Source organism: Poecilia latipinna, unplaced genomic scaffold (genome assembly GCF_001443285.1).
Source record: "Poecilia latipinna isolate Pla-1442-1.1 unplaced genomic scaffold, P_latipinna-1.0 Scaffold254, whole genome shotgun sequence".
Taxonomy (NCBI): domain Eukaryota; kingdom Metazoa; phylum Chordata; class Actinopteri; order Cyprinodontiformes; family Poeciliidae; genus Poecilia; species Poecilia latipinna.
The window spans coordinates 387,814-408,469 of record NW_015112870.1 but is presented as its reverse complement, the minus strand read 5'-3'; the positions used below and the strand labels follow the sequence as shown (position 1 = coordinate 408,469).

Genomic DNA, 20,656 nt, shown 5'->3' with positions numbered 1-20,656 from the left:
AGAGGGATGAATATGTCACAATTTAAGGTTTTTATTCATGCAATTTAATATATTTTTTTAATTCTTCAAAGTTCATGCCTCCTTTGTGTTTAAAAATTAAATATAATAGAATAAAAGTAAATCTTACTCCTTTCTCAGGAGTCACAGAACACTTCACAGTAAAAATACAATGAAAGAAGCATTTAAGAAATGCATCATAACACTTAAGTGTCAGCAAACCAGGAACCAGTGAGGCTAAAATGTTGAAAATGGTTAATCTGTTGGCACAGTAACATTGCATGTCACATACTGTATATATACTTAGATAATTAAATTCTAACTTTCTGGCTTTTGAACATATTGAATACAATCAAAACAAAAAACTAAATAAATTTGTTTTAAAACAATTTCCCATAAGATCCACCATGTCCTGAATGGCGAAAAGTTCTTATAAATATCCCTTTCTTTGCACGTCCTCCCCTGATCCTGTGGTATCAGTTGTCACACGTCTCACAGGGAGGACAGGGAATACGTGTGGACTTTCACGTAGCCTCTCCTTTGATTCGGAGGACTCTCCCATTCACAAGCACCTGCATGGAGAAGGCGTGTTAACAAAGACACATGATGCCAGTGGGTGCAACCAAAGCCCAGTTCAGCTCATTTCCTGAGTTCCCCGCCCTCCGTCTCTTGTCAACAGGCTCACAATGAAACATTCGTTTTACGTAATCTCCAGAACATCACACGCTCTGACCCTTACCACTTGTAAAGACAATGCTAATATTTGAATTTGTCTTAACAACATGCTCTACTTTTGTTTTTTTTTTGTTTTTTTTGTTTTTTTGCTGGCTTATCGGTTGGAAAATTATAATAAAATGCACACCAATTAATCTGTACAAATTATGATCTATGGCTCAGCAGTAATTTTTTTTTTACAGTTATCAGCATGTTTTAATGTGTGCTGAGCTAAAAAGTGGTTGGCTTTGGGAGGATTTAGCATCTTTTCTAAGTTGAACATCATTAAAAGTCTTTGAAAGTGACACCTGTAGAATTATTATTAAGGTTTCTGCTTTAAAAAAGTTACAAAGAGTTTACCTCCAGAACAGTTCTCACCATGATGTTGGCACTATAAATTTCCTTTTAGACGTAACCTCTGTTTCAAACATGGTGTCTGACCGTGACATCTGCCCCGCTCCTCCTGAGCGTCGCTTTAAGACGTTGGCACGGTTGAACAATTTCCAACATGCTTTTCTTAACTGTGATGGTTTGTAGTAAAATTATGTTCTTTCTGCTTCTGGATATTGGCTGCAGGGCCACTCACTGGAATATTCAGAATTTAGAAACCGATTTGTACAGAACAATCTAAATCTAAATACTGGCAGTTTTTAGCTGATTTCTTGGCTTTCTATGCCTTTCTGCATTTCCTGTTCTTTGTGTGTTAAATGCCCGTACCCTTTTCCACTTCCTTACATAAAGCTAAGCAATAATTTGCTTTGATGTGTTTGAGTGTGTGTATTGCTTTGGTTGCTATATCTGGTGTGAATTTTGCCAAGAGAAAATCTAGAAATACTTTATATTTACAATGAAAAACATTTACAAAGTAAATGTTTGTGTTACCACCTGATAACTCAAAAGAAAAAATACTGCTTTGTAAAAATATTTTCTTTTTACTACATTTGTAATTATTGAACTGATGTATGTGCAATAAATGTGATAACAAAATACACTACAAAAATACTGGCATAGACAAATATTTTTTTATGTTAACACCTCATTAAAATATGTTTCAGTGAGCATTAGGCAGCACTAAGTGGCGTTCTTTTTTAAATACCTGGATGCTTTTAAATCTAGGTACATCTTTTTATACTATCTAAGGATTATTTTGAATGTTGCAGGCGCGGTTCACCCCCTGTCCTTGTGTACACTGATGCCTTTCACCAATACCAAGTAGCAGATGCCGCTGTTTGCTCTGCATTGATAGACGAGGGGCTAATTACAGAGTTGCATTCCAGCCACAGGAAGTGTACACAAGCTGACTATTCACTGTTCTGATTAGCTAGTTGTGTAAGCAAGGCCTGGGATCAGATGAAAGACTGGAAAACTGCTGATGTGGAAGAAACCTTGGATATTTGGAAAGTTAAATACTTGTGATGGGAAAACAAGATCAGATGCCTTGAAGAAGAAGAGTCTTGGCATACTGCTTTTGAAACAACCAGTTACAAAATACTTAAATTATTTCAAAGCAAGAAGCATGAATAAGCATTATCCCATAACTAAAACTGTATAATGCTATTTTTTATCAAAGCAATATAATAAATCTGGACATTTCCATTAGGTTAGAATTTGTGTAACTGTTTACCTTAAGAAGCTTTTTCTATTGTGTCCTGATAAATTAACATTTGCTTAATTACAGCTGTTAATACGTTTCAGTTAAATATTTTTAGTTGTAAGTTGTAATTTCTGACTCGCTGTAGTGTGTACGAAAAAAGAAAACTTTTTTCTTTTTTAAATTGTCATCTTTTATTACACATCTTCGAAATGCTCAGTGAGAAGCAGCTCACTTTTTGGCTTTATTAACTCTAGTGCTTACTGCCATGGCAGAGATTAGCCAGGGAGTTGTTGAGCGCTCTGATGATCAGACACTGTGAGTAAATCTGTCTGATTGGAGTGAACAGAACTGGGACAGATCGGCCAGACTGAAGCTTTAACACACACAGACACACACATGTGAGGCAAACTTCACACATGAGCCTTGGTTTTAATGATGCTGAATTTTAAAATGTCTTTTATTTCTTCTACAGAGGTTTTTAAAATCAATGTTTGGCTTGGATGTGGTTCCACCAGTGACATGAAGAAAAGATTACTGATATGGTCTGATGCCATAGTCTCAGCAGGAGCTGAATGAAATGTGTATTAAATTTGTATTTAATTTCAGTAATAATCCCTTATTTTCACAATATCAATGTCGACTAAATTACAATTTTGAAAAACTGCTTGGAGTCAATATTTGTTTAGTTTCTGTGATTCCGTGAGCGATGATTGTGGAAAACAAAAGAGTAGTGAGGAAAATCTCATATTGCAAAGTCATGCTTTTCCAACACTTTACAATCCTAATCACAACTTGGAAGAACAATAATAGTTACTATGCATTTATCTGGTATTTTATACCATGGAGTGGATAGATATTCATTGACTAATCTAACACTACACAGTTAAATAATCACCAATGGCTGTATCTTTATCTCAGGTGGACACCACTGCCTTTCATCTTATCTGTCAGCATCCCCAGACCCTGATGCTGCTACCACCATGTTTCATAAACGGTATCATGGGATACTGTTTATGGTTGATATGCAGTGTTTTCTGTCACAAATAGCAGTTTGAATATAGGTCCAAAAGTTACATTTTGTTTCTTATGGGCACATGATCTTTTCCCACATGTTTGCTGAACACTGAACACTGATTGTGGTAAGCTACAAATTAGATTTATTTTGGTTTTATTTCAGCAATGGTTTTTGTCTTGGCACACTTCCCTAAAGGCCAGAATTGTGGTTGTCATGTCAGCAGATTCTCATCATCACGATATTCCATCCATCCATTGTTTTCTCCCACTCACAATCCGAATCACGTCGTCGGGGTTACAGGGTTACAGGTCCAGGAGGGAAACCAGAGGTCCATCTCCACAGTGACACCCAGCTCATTCTGGGGGCTCACAAGGCATTCCTAGTCCAGAACTTAGTTTGCTCATTAAGTTCCGGGTCTTGTCCAGTTTGTTCTTCAAATAAAACGTGCTTGGTGATTCTCCAAAGGAAGCCACCTAGGAGGCATCCTGATCAACTTCAACTGACTCCTTTTGATGTGGAAAAGCTCTCATTCTGGCTGCTAGTATCCGGGATCTTTGAAATTTGGTCAGGATCCATATCTCATGACAAAAGGTGAGGGTCAGAAGAAATTGGTAAATCAAGAGCTTTAGTTTATGTCTCACCTCTTTCTTCATCATACAGACTGGGGAATGCTATAATCACAATATCACATGACGATAAGCATAATGCAATGTCATAGCAGCTCCAGCTACAAATAAGTAAAACAGAAATCAATCATTATAGAGAATGTACATATTTGAAAGCATTACGCTCTATGTTTATTTAATCGATTTAAAGTATATTTTGCATGACACAATGCACTATGGTAAAGATGAAAAGCTTTTGCTAATTAACCTGAGGTGTTTTTTGAAAAACGACTGCTAAAGGCTAAAGTGTTGCAACAAGCGTACCACCTTAAACCTTCGCATTTTCTGTTGTCTTGAGGCATAACAACTACCCTCTTAGTGAACAGATAGCTTACACTTTTAATACTGTTCAGACACATTGAGCTAAAAAAAAACTCTTGCAGTAGCAATACTTATGTACTGTGTATTTTAAGCTGAATTAACCATGACAAACTGGACATGTAAGAGTGAGATCTGATCCAGACGCTTGTACAACTGGAGAAGATCAAAGACATGACCAGAGCGTTTGCATCAGAGAAGTCACATCTGTGAAAATGTAGCAATAAGTGAGTTTGATCAAGCTTTACCCTGTGACTGAAGTTAATGAAAACCACGACACATTAGTGCATCCTGAGCCCAATCAGCTCTCACTGGGCTTTGTCCTCACAAGATTTCTAATAGCTGCTGTTAGAAAGATCATGATTTAGTTTTGTATTTGTATAACTGGACTTATGAAGTGCATAATACTTGCAAGTTTCTGCAAGTTGATCAGGTCTGATTCAGAGGTGGATGGAGATAAATGCAGAACAATACTGGGAGAAAGACTGACACAGGCTGCAGAAGACATTGAACTGAGGAAGAGGTTCATCTTCCAGCACAACATACAGCCTGAGCTTCAGTGGACTGGTTTGGGTTTGTGTTGTAACGGCCCAGTCAAGTAATCGGTTTACTCGCACTTCTATATGCTCTAAAACATGATGTCAATGTCACCAAAAATTATGTAATAGGTGTTAACGCGCTTATGAGGAGAACAGAATTAATTTCTCTTGTGGGTTCAGTTGTAGGGGAAGAGGGGAGGGGGAAGTACCCTTGACTGCCTCCTGGGTTGTGTAAAGCATCAGCTCATATCACGAGTGACACGGAGCAGACCCACCTGATACAAAACAGTATGTAAATCAGCCACATGTATCAATGCATGAGAGCTGTGACCCGGTGAGAAGCTAAAAGTGCCTTTGTCCTGTGTGTAAGGTGACTAAAGCTTAGAGAACAAGAATTGTTATCTGTTTAAAGTAATTAGATCTTATACGTTCATTGCTCCGTCATCTCGATCCTGCTGGCCAAAGCCGCTGAGACCCTTTTCACTAATTGTGTTGACCTCATTATAAAAGGGTGTTAAAGAGAAGAAAACAGGCGGATTATGTCTGCGTGCTCCAGAGGCCAGGAGAGCTTACAGAGCAGTGGAGGAGATTTTTTTTTTTTTTTTAAACAGAGGGCTGTTTGCATCACTTGAAGAAAGTCAGGTGGGCTACACTTAAATCCTCTTACAACCTGATGTTTTCTAAGGGATCAACAGGCAACATTTTAAATCCTTTTGTGAAAATGAAGCAGTTTGAGCACATACATCAATTACAGATACAATTTGTCACGTTTTATTTTCAATATCAGTGCAAGCCAAATTCCAATGAATTCAGAAGAAAATAAAAATTGTTTCCTTATCTCACAATGACACTTTCATGTCCACTGCAGGACAATTAAAACACAAACTTTAACTTTTATCCTTGAGTAAAATTTATATTCATGGCTGATCTTTCTGAAGTCGCTTCAGGCCTTTGGTTGGAAAAAAGACATTTTTTCCCCCAATGACGTGGGAGGCGCTGCTCTTTTTCCATTTGCTGCCGTGGGGCAGATTATTGCCCCCACCTGTGTCTCTGTGTGGTTAAATAGCAAAGTCCGCTGCTTCTCGGGGTTAAAGAACCCCCCCTTAAAAAAGGAGGCGTAGGCTAATTTAGGTAATTTACTTGCGCAAAAACTAGATAAAACCCCTTAATAAACCGGAGCACTTTAACATGTACTCGAATAAGGTGGAAGGGCCACGCAGAGGACGATCGTTTGACTCTATGAACATTGGCTTTGAGGAAAAACTCCTCAACAATGAGGTAAGAAAGAAGAAGTGTTATGCAATTAAATTATGCAATTTTAAAATGTTGCAGTGTTGATTCTTTGACATGTTTTCCGGTGAGACTTTGATGCACGGACAGAAACTATAAGATATTTTTTTAAAATAACTTTTACTTTAAAGAATCAACTTTTGGGACAGTTATAACGCGATTTGTTCGGCTCGTTTTAATCTTTTACTTTGCCCACAGCGCAGATTAATTTAAGCCGTTTTTGTATTGAAATTTCCGTCAAGGTTTAAGCGGGTTAAGTGCATTTAATAAATTAGGTTGATAGAAAAGCGTGCCGCTATTTACCTTAAGTATTCAGTGTCCGCACGTCGAAAAGACACGTTTCACATTAAGAACTGTATTGTGACACGCATGTGCGCATGTGTAGCAGCAGTGTCTTATAAATCCAAGCACACAAAGTTTTTATTTTTTATTTTTTTTGTAGAAATGTATTCCAATACTCTTCTTTCTGAATGGTGTAAAAAAAAACGTGATGAAAACACATTTAAAGCACAAGTAATGTAATTAATCTTTATCAACATTTCAGCAACTTGAAATCTTGATAAGCGAAAATGTTTACAAAAAGTTTATTTTTAAGCTGTGATTTATATGTAAATATATACATATATATTTCCCTTAGGAGTTTCATCTCACTTCGTGGTTTTCAAACGGGTGATTAAAGAAGCGTTTGATGAGCTTTCAACATGCAGGGAGCTAATAATAGGCTTCCCCGCTTTCTAAATGAGATTGCTGTAAGGCGATTCTTTGAGACAGAGACAAGTTCATCCTCGTTAAACCGAGACGCAAAGAGTTGACCCCTGTCCAGCGTCCTGATCCAGTCTCCCATGCACTAATGCTTTGTGGGACGATAAGGACCAGGGTGCACGGAAAACGGCTCTGCCGCGCCTTTTACACCATGAACGAGGGGAGAAACATGGTAGGAAGAGATTACGTGAGGTCGTTTTTACTTTTTCTTGCAGCTGATCTCCACCTGTAATCTTAATGCAAAAATCCGCATGAGAAATATAACTTCTTTTTTTGTTGCAAATTATTTTAGCTCTGAATCGCATCGTAACTGTCTTTGAATGTCAATTAAGAACTTTCCCTTTCCAGTCAATTAAATTAGATTAGTTTTGCGTCTCGGAACAATCTGACAGGATTATGTGAATTTTCCCCTGGCGTGTGCAGCAACGTGAGAGCGCTGTCCAACGTGCTGAAATGGACAGTGGCGCCGCTCAGCCCAAACTAAACACTGTCGACATTTGCGGTGTGAATCTCTAAAAAGCACATATTCTTATTTCAAAGTATTTACCCTTCAATGCCTCCATCTTTGATAGTCTTTGACTCTTACTTCCTCTGGTGCGAGTGACTCACGCACATGAGACAAGATGTTCGAAGGATTTTTCGGATCGCTCGATGCTCTTAAGTGATTAGAAGTTGTGCATTCACGTCATCACGCGCGCTAAGCTTTGCTTCGAGCGTAACACGCGTTTCCGTGAACACAGATTCAAGGGCTTACCAATGTTTGGTGTCGATCCACAGATAAACAAGTCAACCTTCACAAAAATCGAAGAAAACACAGAGAAGAAGAATTCGTCCGAGAAAGGGAGAGCAACGATCATCTTCTCCCTCAAAAATGAAGTGGGAGGACTGGTGAAGGCTCTCAAACTATTCCAAGTATGAGCGATTTAAAAAAAAATATATATATCTTTTTTCAATTTAGATCACTTTTTGAATAGTGTCAATTGGTTTTATGGTGTTGATGCAAAATGAATCAGTATGACATGCTTTTTTTTTTTTTTTTTTACTGTTTCTTGCAGGAAAACCATGTCAACCTCATACACATTGAGTCCAGAAAATCCAAAAGGCGCAACTCTGAGTTTGAAATTTTTGTGGACTGCGACAGCAACCACGAACAACTGAACGAAATCATCCATCTACTTCGGAAGCATGTGAATGTGGTGGACATGGACCCTCCAGATAACTCCTGTCTGCTTGAAGAAGGTAAGGACAAACGTATAAAGTGTGACAAGGTTTCTTTTTTGTTTTTTTGTAAATCAGTTTCAAGCTCATTAGAAATTAAACATCCTCCCAAATTATTTTCAGATATGTACGATGTACCTTGGTTTCCAAAGAAAATATCCGACTTGGACAAGTGTGCTAATCGTGTCCTGATGTATGGATCTGAGCTGGATGCCGACCATCCGGTACAGTATCAGACTACTGAATGGTTTTCAGAAGGTAAACCCCCCTACTAAGGCACATTCTTATAAAGCTATGCTTCTCATTTCCAGGGTTTTAAGGACAATGTCTACCGCAAAAGACGGAAGTATTTTGCTGATCTTGCCATGGCCCACAGACAGTAAGTTTCCATTTATTCAAACCGGTATTTTAAACGTATATACACCTTTCCCAGAACTTTGTGGGTAGTTACATAGGTTTACCTAACAGGTACTTTCATTGAACTTTTCCAAGTACTTTCACATAACTCATGTAAAACAGCCAACATAAACATTGGCTATTTTACATGACTTTATCAGATTCTTTCAAAAAACTAAGACAAGGTACTTCCCTGGAATGCTCATGAAATTTATTGTTTAATTTCCTGGAATTTAATGGACAATTTCAAGGAATTTCGAGCTTATTTACAATTTCCATTAAATTACGAAATTATGAAATTAAATGGAAATTCTTTGCACTTTCATGAAGCTTTGTATTGACTTTCCAGAACATGCCTCGGACTTTTCCAGACATTAGCAGATACTTTGATTAAACCTAAAGGTTTCTTTACAAAATTTCTGGAAAGCATTTGGTGGGTTGAGTAAAGCAAACAGTAAAAATTAACCAGTAAATTCCCTAAAAGTATCAGCATCAGTTTTTGGAAAGCCACATCAAAGTTCAGAGAAATCACGAGCTGCATTAGGCAGTGTTTTGTCCTTTTTCCTTTAATACTTACAGAACGTTGTGTTTTTCTCCAGTGGGGATCCCATCCCTCACATTGAGTTCACAGAGGAGGAAGTAAAGACTTGGGGTGTTGTGTACAGGGAGCTGAACAAGTTGTACCCCACCCACGCCTGCCGGGAATACTTGAAGAACCTGCCACTGCTGTCCAAATACTGTGAATGTCGGGAGGATAACATCCCTCAGCTGGAGGACGTCTCCCGTTTCCTCAAAGGTAATTTTCATCAAACCATCTTCAGTCAAACCTTAATGCTTCATTATTTACAGAAGTAATCACAAGCATTTCTTTTTCAGAACGAACTGGATTCACCATCAGACCTGTGGCAGGTTACCTGTCCCCACGGGACTTCCTCGCTGGTTTGGCCTTCCGGGTTTTCCACTGTACCCAGTATGTGCGGCACAGCTCTGACCCCCTGTACACGCCAGAACCGTGAGTAGATGCATCTGTTTGTTTGAAAGTAAATTGTCATTACAATGTGGGTGAATATTCTGTTACTTTTCATCATACAGGGACACATGCCATGAACTGCTGGGACATGTTCCGCTGCTAGCAGAACCCAGCTTCGCCCAGTTCTCTCAGGAGATTGGTCTTGCTTCACTCGGGGCCTCAGACGATTCTGTTCAGAAACTGGCCACAGTGAGTTTCCCGTCTTCAGTCGAACCTTATTAAATGTTCATTGTTAAATTCTGCCAACTCTGTTGTAACTTCTTATATTTTTCTATGTTTCAGTGCTACTTCTTCACAGTGGAGTTTGGCCTATGCAAACAAGAAGGGCAGCTGCGAGCATATGGAGCAGGGCTGCTGTCGTCAATCAGCGAGCTCAAGGTAGGAAACATTATGTCAAGATCATAAAGAGCGCAACCTTATTCAAAAACTTATTTCTGGCATCATTTGGTTAGAAAAGGTTTAAAATTTAACAAAATTACAACATGCAGTATTGTCCATTTGACAGTCTACGTTTGATAAACACAAGTAAAAGACATTTTTATTGAACATAATGGTCCAAATGCAAGCATTGACATAGTTTCAAGCATTTTCATCACATCCTTCTTTTTCTTATAGCATGCGCTCTCTGGAAATGCAAGGATAATGCCTTTTGACCCCAAAGTAACAAGCAAGCAGGAATGCATCATCACAACATTTCAGGATGTCTACTTTGTGTCAGACAGTTTTGAGGAAGCCAAAGTCAAGATGAGGTTTGTTCATTTGTTCTTGTTTTATAATATTCCATCCTGCTGAGGATAACAATGATCTTGGCATCTTTGCATATATCTAAGCATGCAAATTTTTTTTCCAGGGAGTTTGCCAAGACCATAAAGCGTCCCTTCACAGTTCGATACAACCCCTATACGCAGAGCGTAGACGTGCTGAAAGACACTCCCAGCATCAACAGTGTGGTGGAGGAGCTCCGACACGAGCTTGATATCGTGGGCGACGCCCTCAGCAGGCTCAACAAGCAGCTGGGCGTCTGACTGAACGATGTTCCACTGAAGTTAGCCGCCTCTGGCTCATCCACACTCACCATGTGACACCCAGCGCTGCTGTAGAGACGTCTGCTTGTGTTTTTGTGACTAAAATGAATGTGCATCACTTTATGGATAAATTCTCTGTTGTTCTCGGTGCATGGTGTATTGCTAAAACTATTTACAGGCAAATTAGATAGTCGTGTTTAATTTTTAAAGTCAGTAAGTTCCCAAAGAGCTGCTTTATCTGACGCACCAGTTATGCTTCCATTGTGTTGAAATCTGTATCGCAAACACTCGACGTACTTTAAAATTTTTTTTCAACATTTCCTGTTGTTAAAAAAACACTTAAACGGATTCTTCCTTTTTCAGTTTACTCTTACTGTTGTGTAACTGTTGATTTTTTGTAATTTATTTGTTTTTTTCTGCAGTGATCATCTGTATCTTGTTTTTGTTATTTTGCTCTCTGTGTCCTCTGTTCGGTGTGCTGTTTGAAGGAAATTATGAAAGATAAAACTTTAACTCACCAGTGTTATAAGAATGCTTTCATGATTGATTATAACAGATTAACCTGTGTACACAGCTTGTTTTACAGTAATGATTTTGAATACTTCTTCCAAAAGTGACTACAGTTGTCATAGTCTGGAAATCCAAAAATTATTTTTCTACTGTAAAGAATTATAGTGAATAGGTGTATAAAACTGAAAAAAACCTTCAAAAAAAAGTTGGATTGTGTCCTAAAATACTTTTTTAAAATTGAAATCCAGTGCTGTAGACATATTTATTCTTTTAACAGCATTAAAGTTAAATAAATCAAAACCTAATCTAATCTATTTTTTCCTCACCCATCCTCACGATCAGTTTTCAGGAGATCCCCAAGGAATAAAGTCAAATAATTTGAGATAGTTTTGTTTGTCAGTCTTTAGTAATATCTTCTCTCCAATCCCTGGTGTCCTCGACTATCAAAAACCTTCCTAAATCCTATCAGATTATTTAACTGATAACATTTTGGAGCGGTTGTAGATTATGAGAATAAGTGATTGCATATTAGGTCCCCATATATAGTATCAATAATAAGTGTATCTAAACAGAAATACAGAAATAGATAAACTCTTAATCATAGATAAAGGGAACATTTGAACTCCTTATTTGTATATTACGTGACTTGTTCAGAGCGTGCCTGGAAATTGCGACAGTGCCGTAAACCATGTCCGGTTTCCAGCTGGGTGTTCCATGGAAACACATTCACGTCTTACGTTTTGTTTATATGCCTGGGTAAGTTTGTTCTCCTTACAAATAAACGGTTTAACTTGTGTTTGTCAGGTCGTGTGCTTATGTCAAATAAAGTACTCACTTCCGCAGAGTGACGTGGCACCTTAATGATTATATTTTTAAAACTTTTGCTAAGGTTAGCCTAACTAGCTCACAGTTTACTTGCACCAACCACCCAAACAGACGCCGTGTATGGATAATTGGAGGATATTTGACAATACAAATTGTTTGACTGCTCTGTTTAATGTGTTTTATATATGTGTTGTTGGCTTCAGGGAGCCAACAGCTACGGTCAGCTGGGACAGAGCCATGTGGACGACCAGTGCGTACCGTGGCTCTCTGTCAGCTCGGCTCTGCAGGACAGGACGGTCCGGGTTGTGGACGGAGGAGGGGGTCATTCTGTGGTTCTCACCGGTGAGATTCTGTTTGTTTTCCCAGAACTCTCTTAAACCACTGACAGTACCGAGTTGTGTGAGGAAAACTCTTTATGAGGTTAAATGGAGCCCTCTGCTGGATGAATAATTAAACTGCAGCTTTTTAAAAAAAAAGCTGTTAAATCATTAAATCATAAAGGGAAGGAAAAACTTGTTACTCTTTATGATGCCTTTATATTACACTCTCCAAAACTGCTATGCTCTTATTGAGAAATTCAGTTAAAGCATAATATGTCTTGAATCTTTTAAGTTACTTTTCCGTATGATTAAATTACATCATAACTCAAAATTATGTCTATTTAATTTTCTTTTTTATTGGACTTGATCCAACCCCAAAAGACATGGAACTCATGTTAGACTTGTGACCAGAAATTTAAAACTTAACTTTCACTTGCAGCCTCTCAAACCTCTCAAAAGGTTTGAGATTGTGAACCAAATAGAAAGTATGTTTTTAAGATGTGACTTTTACACACCCTCTGAATCACCAAACATTATGAATTTACTGCTTGATAATGCTAATGACCCAGTACCTCAGCTCTTAATGAAACAAGGTCTTGTCTCAGTAAGAAACTGATGAGATGGTGCTGTATAAAAGGGTAAACACTACTAAGTTAATGTTTACTTTAAAATGCAGCTTCAACATTTGCTGGTCATAGCACTGGCTGCATGTTTTAACGAAATAATAAATCCATCTTCTAAGAAACATACATATATTTTGAAAATGGTTTACTGTTGCTCTGATGGTAAATAACATATTCAATTTATTCAAAGCTCCTCTGTTTTTACTTCAGATTTCACATGAGATGAAGGAGTTAAGACTTAATGCTAAGCTGGTTCCACCTGAGTGATAAATTTAAACAAGGATTCACATTTTGAACAACAAATTAAACAATGTGTGGGTTGTTCTCCCTAAGATTTTTTTGTTTTTTTTGTTAAGTAGAGAGTGGAGAGGTGTTTGTTTGTGGCCAGAATCACAGAGGCCAGCTGGGACTTGGTCACAGTACTGACGTCTCAACTCTTCAGCTCTGCCCCGTCTTGAATCACAGAGTCGCAAATGTAGCCTGCGGCTGGGATTTTACACTTCTTCTCACAGGTGAGCAGAAAATGCTACTCTTAACAGCAAATAGTTCTTTTAACATTTGATGATAGATCTGTTTACTCATGTAACTGCATGAATATTCTTGCCAAATTCACAGAGAATCGATTGACATAGTATTATTCATACTGTAGTGTTACTAAAATAAGGTTATTTTAACCACGGCTATGTTGACTTTTTTCTGTAAAAGACAGAAAATGTTTGTTTTAAAGATTGAATCAAGCAGGAAACATGAAGACATATCTATCTCATCTCTTAAAATAAAGACAAATTCATGAAACATGGCTACTCTGTCTGCAGGTTGAAACTGAAGCAGAGCTAAAAAACACTGGGTGTTAAATCAGCATTTCCATATTTCAGTGATATTTAACTGAATTAGCTACTAGTTCTTTAGCACTGATGTTGTGTTAAATACCAACATGACTGACATTAGGGTCACAGGTAAACCAGTTGCTTTCCTTTCCTCTACGGCCAAGTTCAGGATTTTATATTGTTGTTTTCATATTTTACTCTTCTTTGTAACATTTTGTCTGCTAAATAGAAATCTTTGATGTTTTTTGCCATTACACTGGTTACTGGATTGACTTTTCTTCCTCCAAGCTAAACAAAATGCTGCAGGCCGACCGCTTACATAATTTAATAAGCTAGCTCACGATGCTCATATGTTAAACTGGGTATTTTGGCTACAAGTATATTTTAAGATACATTTAAATAAATTTCCATTGTAGATTCTTTTAGCAACCAGATAAAACCTTTTTTGCTTATTCAGAATGTCTATATTTTATTGACTGGGACTTTCATTCCGTCTCTGCAGAGATTTGTGACTGTATGTCTGTCAAAACATACATCTGTTGTGCTTCCTTGCCTACTTTTTTTTAATTATTTTTCCATTGTTTCTTTTTTTTTCTTCTCCCTGACAGATTCTGGTCAACTACTTGCATGTGGTTCTAATGCATTTGGACAGTTGGGTGTTGGACAGACAGTCACACACTCTGCTGAGCTTCTAGCTGTTGAGGTGAGTACATACCAGTGTGTTTTATTTTTACATGTATCTAATTAAGTTAGAAGTTTAGTAAAAAAAAAAAAAAAACATGTATTTCTGTGTGTAATAAATGTATAAAAAAATATGACATGCTATGTGTACTTCACATGAGATGTACATATACATAATTTCTGCCTGTTTTAGAGTTTTACAAACAGCACTTCCTCTTTTTCTGACCTAATTATTATTGTGATGTTTGTTTTCAGACTCTTAAAGAGCCAGTAGTGAGTGTAGCAGCAGGACTCAGACACTCACTCGCCGTTAGTGGTAAGATATTCCCACATGCTGTCTGTTTTGTTTTTCCTGAATTCTAGTTTAACAGTAAAGCCTAGAATTCAGTTTTGCTGTTTAACCGTCAGCCTCGGACTCCGTGTATCAGTGGGGAACCGGTCTTTTTAGCCATGCTAAGAGAGCGCTCAGTCCCCACCCTGCTCCATCACATCTGAACTCCAAACTTCCCTGTCCGGTACCAGGTAACCTGCACTAAGCTGAAAAAGCAGCAGTGGTGGAATGAATCATTTTTGTGTGACACGTGTTTGTGCCCGACACTGCAGGTCTCGGCCAGAGGAAAGCACGGCTTGTAACAGCAGGTTCAGCACACTGTGTGTGTTTAACAGGTAGGGAACAAGGAATCTGTGCCAAGCAGTAACCAAAAAATGATTAACGTTTTGAATGGTTAAGTACTGTAGCGTTGGTTTGAATGTGTAAATTTGTTTTTCAGCTCTTAAAACACAAAATCTCAGCCGCTCTCAGATCCCCAGGAAAGTCATTTCACATGTCAGAGTTTTTTGTTGTTGCTTAAAATTAATAAAATACCTACATCTGCTGATCTGGGGTTCTGGAAATTAAAAAGTAGTTATAAAAAGCATGAGAGCGACTTTTTATAACACAGTAAGCGACTATTAAAATCAATGAGAAAATCAAAGTGGAATGAGAGCTCTGTGAGTTTTATATGAATTACAGTGATGCACCATGATTTTTTTATTTTAAAGACTAGAAGAAAGAGTTTTACAATATTTTTCCTGCAGATCATAAAAATCTCTGAATTGGCTTGGGAGAGAAAGACATTTTATTAATGTTCTTTATGTAAAGGAATTCTGTCTTAGCTTCAGTTCTGAGGTTTGAATCATAAATAGCAGCATAGTTCATCAAAACTTTCAGTAAGTATAATGCCATTTCATTTAATTTAGTATAAAGTTTATCTCATTCATGACAGGATGTGTGTGACTTTGTTCTCATATGCCGAGTCTGACCTCGCATCTGTCCTGGAGTTAGTTGACAAATGACTCACTTACTGCTCTGCCTTTGTATTTTTTTTTTGTTTTGTTTTTTTGCAGAAGAAGGTGAATTATTCCTGTGGGGAAGCAATAAACATGGCCAGCTGGCTACAGCGGAGCCCTTTCTGCCCTCTCCCAGTCTGCTGAATCGATCTCTGCTGAAGGGAGAGAAGGTTATGGGTGTGTGCAGCGGCTGGACGCACGTTGTTGCTCAGACAGGTACAAAAGGTGTAGAAGCTCAGCTTGTGACTGAGATACTCACCAGGAACAGGATAGCTTGGAGACCTGCTATGTTTTAGCTACAGTCATGTGGAGAAAAAAAATGGGACACTCCCATTAAATATTCACTTCACATATCAAAGTCTTATCTCATTTCTTTTCTCTCTGGGAAAGAAAGGGATTTAATTATAGATATACGCCAGAAAAACCAACCCTGTTTTAATCAGTAGACAAAAGATATGAACAATAAAGAGTTTTCAAGCCCAGGAAGTAATTAGGATACCCTACTTCCTGATGGCCGGTGCTTTAAGTTTGATCAACTTTGAGATGTTTGCAGGGTTTCTTGAATGTTCAGAACGTTTCAAGTCATCAGCACCTTAAAAGGATACAAATCAGAGATTTTCATTGCATTTCAGATAAAAGATAAGTAAAATATTAATTTACTTCGCAGAGAGTGGCAGAGTATTCACATGGGGGAGAGGAGATTATGGACAGCTTGGTCGATCAGCCTCGGTCAGTGAGAATGCCGAGACGTCGATGGGAATCAGGAAGGATTGCATCCCTGTTGAAGTTACATCCCTCCACGGAGCAACTCAGGTGAGATACAGTCTGCAGCATCAAATTGACTTTGCATCTCCCTAAATGACCTAAATTTACGACTCCGTCGTTGAGAGTCTCGGTTTTAGATCAGATTCAATAAATTAGATTTGAAATGTCAACAGCCGTCCAGCAGGGGGAACCAGACGACCAAAGAGAAATCAGTCGCTGTCGTTAATGTCAAGGGAAAATTCATAGTGATATCGAGCATAGAAAAGATGGAGGTCATTATTTATGCATCGGGAGGAGGACAACTGCTTGATGAAGGCAGACTTCTCCTCTCCCATAAGAGTAGTTGATGGTGAGGATCAGGGCTGCAGCAGTTATCCTGTGGTCTGAATGGCTGCCGGAAGGCTTTGTCAATAAAGTTAATGTCAGGGACGAGCAAGGGTAAGTGCTTGATCCTTCCTCCACCGAGTACAGATCGTTGCAGCTGCACTGACCCGTGCCAAACAGGGATTACCTTTTGTGTGTCTCTGTTTATGTGCATAATGAAAAGCGAGATGAAATAGCGGAGTGACCCGTAAATCTTTTATCCTCGCCTCCCCATTTTAAGCCCTTTAAATACTGAAGAACTGAGTTATGAGACACAAAAACTTACAAGGAGGAGCAAATTGCTCAGGAATCAATATTTGTTTTTATGTGTTGCCTGAGGTGTAGATTTTATCCAAAACAGAGGCCTGTCAATGCAGTTCAGCCTCTGGTACAAACACAGGACTGTATCAGCAGCGCAGCATTAGGTAATTACCATATAAATATAAATATCTTTAACACATTTCTCCAACAGTCAGCGCCGTGAATAGGGAGGAGAGAAAAAAGGTGTTAGATCTGCAAAGGTTTGGATTCAGCAGTATAGCTATGAAATGACAGCATTAACTCCTTATTCTACTGTGATGAAGGTTATCAGGCTAATCTTTCCATTACAATTGTTTTATAACATAAAACGCAAAACTGTTTATAAATTCAACATATCTAAAAAAAAAAAACAATTAACTTTTTCAGTTTTTGTTGCTTGTATTTCCATGCATCCAACTTAGCACAGTGGCTCTGGATATTTCTGTGGTTTCGGTAAAGCTGGATTAATTTGAACAATTTATAAAACTTTGGGCTTTTGAAGATTTATTTTTTGAAAAATCAGATTTTTTTTTCCCCCACCAATGTTCCACCTATTTTTTAAATGATTTGCTTTTATTGTGGATTTCAAAATAGTTGACTTAAGGTAGCACAGATGCCAAAGAAGCAGTGAAATGGCCGTATAGATCGCTCCAATAATAGAAAGCCACTTTCTGCTTTGTGATCTGTGGAATCTGCAGATAATGTTACAATACAAGCAAAATGTTCTCTTGCTGCCAAAAATTTCCCACTCACTAACAGCTGGCATGAAGAAGAGATAGTCGGTGATAATATTATCTGCACCTGGTTTTAACGTTAAACCTGACCTGTGTCTGTTTTAACTGTAATCATTTTTTCTTTACAGATTGTATGTGGATCTGAACACAACCTTGCCATTGTAGGTGAGCATGTTCTCATTCAAATAGTTCAGATTTTTCTGAAATTTTTGTTCTGTAAAACAGTTTTTTTACAACTGTGCTGGAAACTTTAAAGGAAAGGATTAACTATAGCAGACTGAGAACATTTATGATGATTATAACCATATAAATGACCATTTATGTGGTCATTTATCAAAAGAGGAAATGAGGGTGGATATTTCAGTAAGACAGTGATCACTACAAAACTATATCTTATAGTTTTGTCCAATATTATAAGATTAATATCTTATAATATTGGAAAATGTCTTGTATTCCAATATTTCCAATGGTACTTTTTCATCTTTATTAAAACAAGCTCATATTTCTTGCTGAAAAGTTACTTGTAGGTTAGTTTGTCCTATTTCAAGTATACTAAAATATTTGCACTACAAATGCCGTATAGAATGGCCTAAACTCTCGACTTGAATACGATTATATTATTATAACCAACAAAGGCCTTCCTACCAAGAATACATTTCATTCCCTGTGCCATTCCACAGTATTACACAGAACCTAATTTATGGATTTATTGGTGATTTTTTTTATATATGTGGATTCCTTCAGATGTTGGCAACATGTGGTATGAACATGGTTGGAAAGAAAAACATTGACATGTTCAGTTCTCATTTTCAACATTGTAAATCATCAGGTTGCAGACACCGAGCCTCATTCTGTCAAGGATTTGAACGATGACGTGCAGCCCTGCTGTAAATACCATTTTGTGTCTAAATGACTGAAAGCCGGCACTTTAACAGATTCACAAAGCCATTAAAGTTGCGTATCTCATGTCAGAAAAGAGCTTTATTGGTTTCTGTGGCTGAAACACGAGACGTCTCTGCTGAACTGACATGACTGCATAACGGATAACGTAGACACAAAGGTGAGCAGGACCTTTTCCGACCCATTCTTTCTGCGGCATTAAAGAATTAGTATGAGACCTACCTAATACTTTAGAGTCAAACAGCAGTGTAAAAAAAAATAATCTTGGTAAAGCAGCAGAGATTTTTTGGGGTCAGTACTTTGCTTCGTGGCCTTTCATCAAGAAGTAATTACAGGATAGATAGACGGATATCATTGACAGAGGCAATTACCCAAACAGGCCTAACAGGAATGATATTAACCACACTCACACACGCACACACACACACACACACACATTTACAGGCAAATGTTATGAGAGCAATTTCCTTCAGTCCACATAAATGAATGTAAACAAAAACAGCCTCTTGTAACCACTAATTAAAAAAAAAAACACCGTGACGTTCAAATGAAATTAAAATTGGGACTTTTGGACCAGCAGTCTAGTCCTTTTTCTTCAGGTAAGACGTTTCTGATGCTGTTTTTGGTTCAGGAGTGTCTTAAAAGAAGGAATGTAACATTTGCAGCTCTGGTCCTTCCGTCTGTGTGCTGTGGCTCCTGAAGCTGTGACGCCAGCTGCAGTCCACGCCTTGTAAATCTCCCCCGAACTCCTGAATTGGCCGTGCTTCACAATCCTCTTAGGGCTGCGGTTTTCTCTGTCGCTTGTTCTCATTTCTCTACCACAGTCTTTCCTTCCACTAAACCTTTAACAGGAGCTTCTGTAGGAGTGACCTTTTGTGGCTAACCCTACTTTTTAATGGAAATAACATTAATTCCTGTGACAAAAATCTGCTTTTTACTTTTATTTTTTTTTCTCATAAACTGAATCTTGGGTTAAACATTAAACTGGAATCTGCAATCATCAACATTAGCAAAAAAACAAACAATCTGTGTATTGAATCTTCACATTTTTAATTGAATCACTTGCATAAATGAACTTTTTAAAGACACTTTGATGCCCCTGTGTTGTACATGCTTCACAAACCTCCCCTACTTTGCCATAGTTTCAGCAAGCAATAAGAAACATTTTGGCTGTAAAATCCTTCACATTAAATTTTGAACACTGACCCAGTTTTTTTTTTTTTTTACATCAGCATGAATAAAAATACCACAGAACAACTCAGAAATGGAGCTACAAGATTCCATTAGAAAGGAGACTTGAACGTTGCCGCTGCTGCTGCAAACATCCATGCGACCAGCCGTCAGTTTTCTCACCAAATGTAAAAATAAGAAGCATGGGCGAGCTTTAGCACATTGTTACGGCTGTTCATAGTAATCATCGATGTGAGAAAGTTCTGCTCTGCACTTTCTGAAGCTCTTTCAGAGGGATGAGAAAGCATAACATGTAGAAGAAGAGCTTGTGTGAACCTCCGACTCTTCGTGATCTTTTTTTTCTTCCTTCTTCTTCTTCTTCTTCTTCCTCCTGTCTTGAGCGTGGTGGCAGGAGAAATGCAATAGCAAAACAGGATTGGAAGCCCAGACCTGAGTGCTGCTATTTCTGGTGCTGAAGTAGGTCAGGCGGAAGAGAATAGAGAGCATTGCACGCTGTTTGTATCTGTTGCCTGCTCAAGCCCATGCCCATTTGCACCTGAGCGAGAGGTCGTCAAGTATGAATTTCGTCATCGTTGGTCAGAGGTTGGCGATAGGCCAAAGACTCTGTGGGCACAGCTCATCCAATCTGAGGAAAAATTTCAATGATTACCTAAGCTTAACATGACTACTTTAGGACAAGCATCTTATATTAGATATTCTATATATTTACCTCTATGGACTCATGC

General features: G+C 38.1%; 3 protein-coding genes across 6 annotated transcripts in view; 2 read left to right on the top strand and 1 right to left on the bottom strand.

Moving 5' to 3' along the window:
- The first annotated feature begins 5,919 nt into the window (after window positions 1–5,919).
- Window positions 5,920–11,289, top strand: tph1a (tryptophan hydroxylase 1 (tryptophan 5-monooxygenase) a). The gene is made up of 11 exons (XM_015032961.1): window positions 5,920–6,120; window positions 7,672–7,806; window positions 7,950–8,133; window positions 8,236–8,336; window positions 8,424–8,491; window positions 9,108–9,304; window positions 9,385–9,520; window positions 9,601–9,727; window positions 9,821–9,916; window positions 10,154–10,287; window positions 10,389–11,289. The coding sequence occupies exons 1-11, from the start codon at window positions 6,031–6,033 to the stop codon at window positions 10,561–10,563; spliced, it is 1,443 nt and encodes a 480-aa protein (XP_014888447.1). The 5' UTR covers window positions 5,920–6,030; the 3' UTR covers window positions 10,564–11,289.
- A 33-nt stretch (window positions 11,290–11,322) lies between these two features.
- The window catches only part of sergef (secretion regulating guanine nucleotide exchange factor), a 12,269-nt gene continuing 2,935 nt past the window's right edge, over window positions 11,323–20,656 (top strand). The window contains exons 1-10 of one of the 3 annotated variants that reach the window (XM_015032965.1): window positions 11,323–11,829; window positions 12,102–12,240; window positions 13,201–13,353; window positions 14,277–14,371; window positions 14,605–14,665; window positions 14,758–14,871; window positions 14,953–15,015; window positions 15,736–15,894; window positions 16,346–16,491; window positions 17,969–18,005. In XM_015032965.1, the coding sequence (XP_014888451.1) occupies window positions 11,788–11,829; window positions 12,102–12,240; window positions 13,201–13,353; window positions 14,277–14,371; window positions 14,605–14,665; window positions 14,758–14,871; window positions 14,953–15,015; window positions 15,736–15,894; window positions 16,346–16,491; window positions 17,969–18,005 (1,009 nt within the window). In that variant the 5' untranslated portion in view covers window positions 11,323–11,787. Of the gene's footprint in view, window positions 11,830–12,101; window positions 12,241–13,197; window positions 13,354–14,276; window positions 14,372–14,604; window positions 14,666–14,757; window positions 14,872–14,952; window positions 15,016–15,735; window positions 15,895–16,345; window positions 16,492–17,968; window positions 18,006–20,656 lie in introns of all 3 variants that reach the window. The other 2 variants (XM_015032964.1, XM_015032966.1) reach the window with 2 other exon arrangements.
- The window catches only part of kcnc1b (potassium voltage-gated channel, Shaw-related subfamily, member 1b), a 19,507-nt gene continuing 18,802 nt past the window's right edge, over window positions 19,952–20,656 (bottom strand). For both annotated transcript variants that reach the window (XM_015032959.1, XM_015032960.1), the window contains one exon: window positions 19,952–20,556. In XM_015032959.1, the coding sequence (XP_014888445.1) occupies window positions 20,508–20,556 (49 nt within the window). In that variant the 3' untranslated portion in view covers window positions 19,952–20,507. The remainder of the gene's footprint in view (window positions 20,557–20,656) is intronic.